General features: G+C 45.6%; 1 protein-coding gene across 1 annotated transcript in view; it reads right to left on the reverse strand.

Moving 5' to 3' along the window:
* Positions 1-1,717, reverse strand: part of LOC121373446 (cysteine-rich, acidic integral membrane protein-like) — a 2,294-nt gene extending 577 nt beyond the window's left edge. Inside the window, exons 1-2 of the mRNA XM_041500108.1 lie at positions 431-1,717; positions 1-200 (exon numbers count right to left, since the gene is read on the reverse strand). The exon at positions 1-200 is cut by the window's left edge and continues 577 nt beyond it. Of these exons, the coding sequence (XP_041356042.1) occupies positions 1-200; positions 431-1,717 (1,487 nt within the window). The remainder of the gene's footprint in view (positions 201-430) is intronic.
* Between the last annotated feature and the right edge of the window lie 1,134 nt (positions 1,718-2,851).

Raw genomic sequence — 2,851 nt, forward strand, 5'->3', positions numbered from 1 at the left:
CACTCATAACACAGATCACACTCATCACACAGACCACACTCATCACACAGACCACACGGACAACACTCATCATACACACCACACTCATCACACAGACCACACTCATCACACAGATCACACTGATCACACAGACCACACTCATCACACAGATCACACTCATCACACAGACCACACTCATCACACAGACCACACGGACAACACTAATCATACACACCACACTCATCACACAGACCACACTCATCACACAGACTACACGGACAACACTCATCACACAGACCACACTCATCACACAGACCACCCTCATAACACAGATCACACTCATCACACAGACCACACTCATCACACAGATCACACGGACAACACTCATCAAACAGACCACGATGATCACACACACCACACCCATAACACACACCACACTCATCACACACACCACACTCATCACACAGACCACACTCATCACACAGACCACACGGACAACACTCATCAAACACACCACCCTCATAACACAGATCACACTCATCACACAGACCACACTCATCACACAGACCACGCTGAGCACACAGATCAAACAGACCACGCTGATCACATAGACCACTCTGATCACACTGATCACATATATCACACTGATCACACAGACCACACTCATCACACAGATCACACTCATCACACAGACCACAATCATAACACAGATCACACTCATCACACAGACCACAATCATAACACAGACCACACTGAGCACACAGATCACACTGAGCACACAGATCACACTGATCACACAGACCACACTGAGCACACAGATCACACTGATCACACAGACCACACAGACCACACTCATCACATATATCACACAGATCACACTCATCACACAGACCACACTCATCAAACAGACCACAATCATAACACAGATCACACGGATCACACAGACGACACTCATACCACGCTGATCACACAGATGAGACTGATCACACAGACCACACTCATCACACACACCACAATCATAACACAGATCACACGGATCACACAGACGACACTCATACCACAGACCACACTGAGCACACAGATCACACAGATCACACTGATCACACAGACCACAAAGACCACAGTGATCACACTTGTCACACAGACCACATAGGTCACACTCATGAAGCAGACCACGCCGATCACACAGACCACACTCATCACACAGACAACACTGATCACACAGACCACGCTGATCACACAGATCACACTGATCACACAGACCACACTGATCACACAGACCACGCTGATCACACAGACCACACTCATCACACATATCACACTCATCAAACAGACCACGCTGATCACATAGACCACACTGATCACACTGATCACACAGACCACACTCATCACACAGACCACACTCATCACACAGATCACACTGATCAAACAGACCACGCCGATCACACAGACCACACTGATCACACATATCACACTCATCAAACAGACCACGCTGATTACATAGACCACACTGATCACACAGATCACTCATCACACAGACCACACTCATCACACAGACCACACTCTTCAAACAGACCACACTCATCACACAGATCACACTCATCACACAGACCACACAGACCATATAGACCACAGCGATCGCACTGATCACGCAGACCACACTGATCACACGGACCACACTCATCACACACACCACAATCATAACACGGATCACACTGATCACACAGACGACACTCATCACACAGACCACAATGAGCACACATATCAAACAGAGCACACTGATCTCACAGATCACACTGATCACACGGACCACACAGACCACTCTCATCACATAGATCACACTCATCACACAGACCACACTCATAACACAGATCACACTCATCACACAGACCACAATCATCAAACAGACCACACTCATCACACAGATCACACTCGATCACACAGACCACATAGACCACAGTGATCACACTGATCACACAGACCACACAGGTCACACTCATCAAGCAGACCACGCTGATCACATAGACCACACTCATCACACAGATCACACTGATCACACAGATCACACTCATCACACAGACCACACTCATCAAACAGACCACGCTGATCACAAAAACCACTATCATCAAACAGACCACGCTGATCACACAAACCACACTAATCACAGCGATCGCACTGATCACACAGACCACACTGATCACACAGACCACACTGATCACACAGACCAAGCAGACCACACAGGTCACACTCATCAAGCAGCCCACGCTGACCACACAGACCACACTCATCAAACAGACCACGCTGATCACACAGACCACACTCATCACACAGATCACTTTGATCATACAGATCACACAGACCACATCGGGTTGAGTGTCACTGATATAAGGTTGAATGTCAGTAAGATTGTTAACTTCTTGACACTGCGGATGAGCGTTTGGTTGAAGTCAGTATTTGCATAACCATACGCAAATTAGCTCCACTGCTTATTTACTATTACCTATGAATCTAACAGCACCCCGTTGGAGCTCATGTCAGTGATTTGAAAAGAATTTGAAAATATTCGGGATTATGCCGAGGGTATACGAAATGATTCGGGTGAATTACGACGTATGCCGGAAACTAATTTCAATATAAAATTGTATATAAAATTCGTTTCAAGACGAAAAAAACCCACCCAACCGTGATGGTATAGTCATAAAATCTGTTTATACAAGTATACAATCCAGAGTTTATTACTGCACTTTTTTAATGTTGAAATAGACCAACAAGTTCGCCTATTGCATAAATAGTCTCGCCCGATATTTTTAGAATTTATATGCTCCCGAATAACGCCATAAAAGGTGAAGTGTAATTGGTCGATATTTAAATT

This window comes from Gigantopelta aegis, chromosome 5 (genome assembly GCF_016097555.1).
Source record: "Gigantopelta aegis isolate Gae_Host chromosome 5, Gae_host_genome, whole genome shotgun sequence".
Classification (NCBI taxonomy): Eukaryota; Metazoa; Mollusca; class Gastropoda; order Neomphalida; family Peltospiridae; genus Gigantopelta; species Gigantopelta aegis.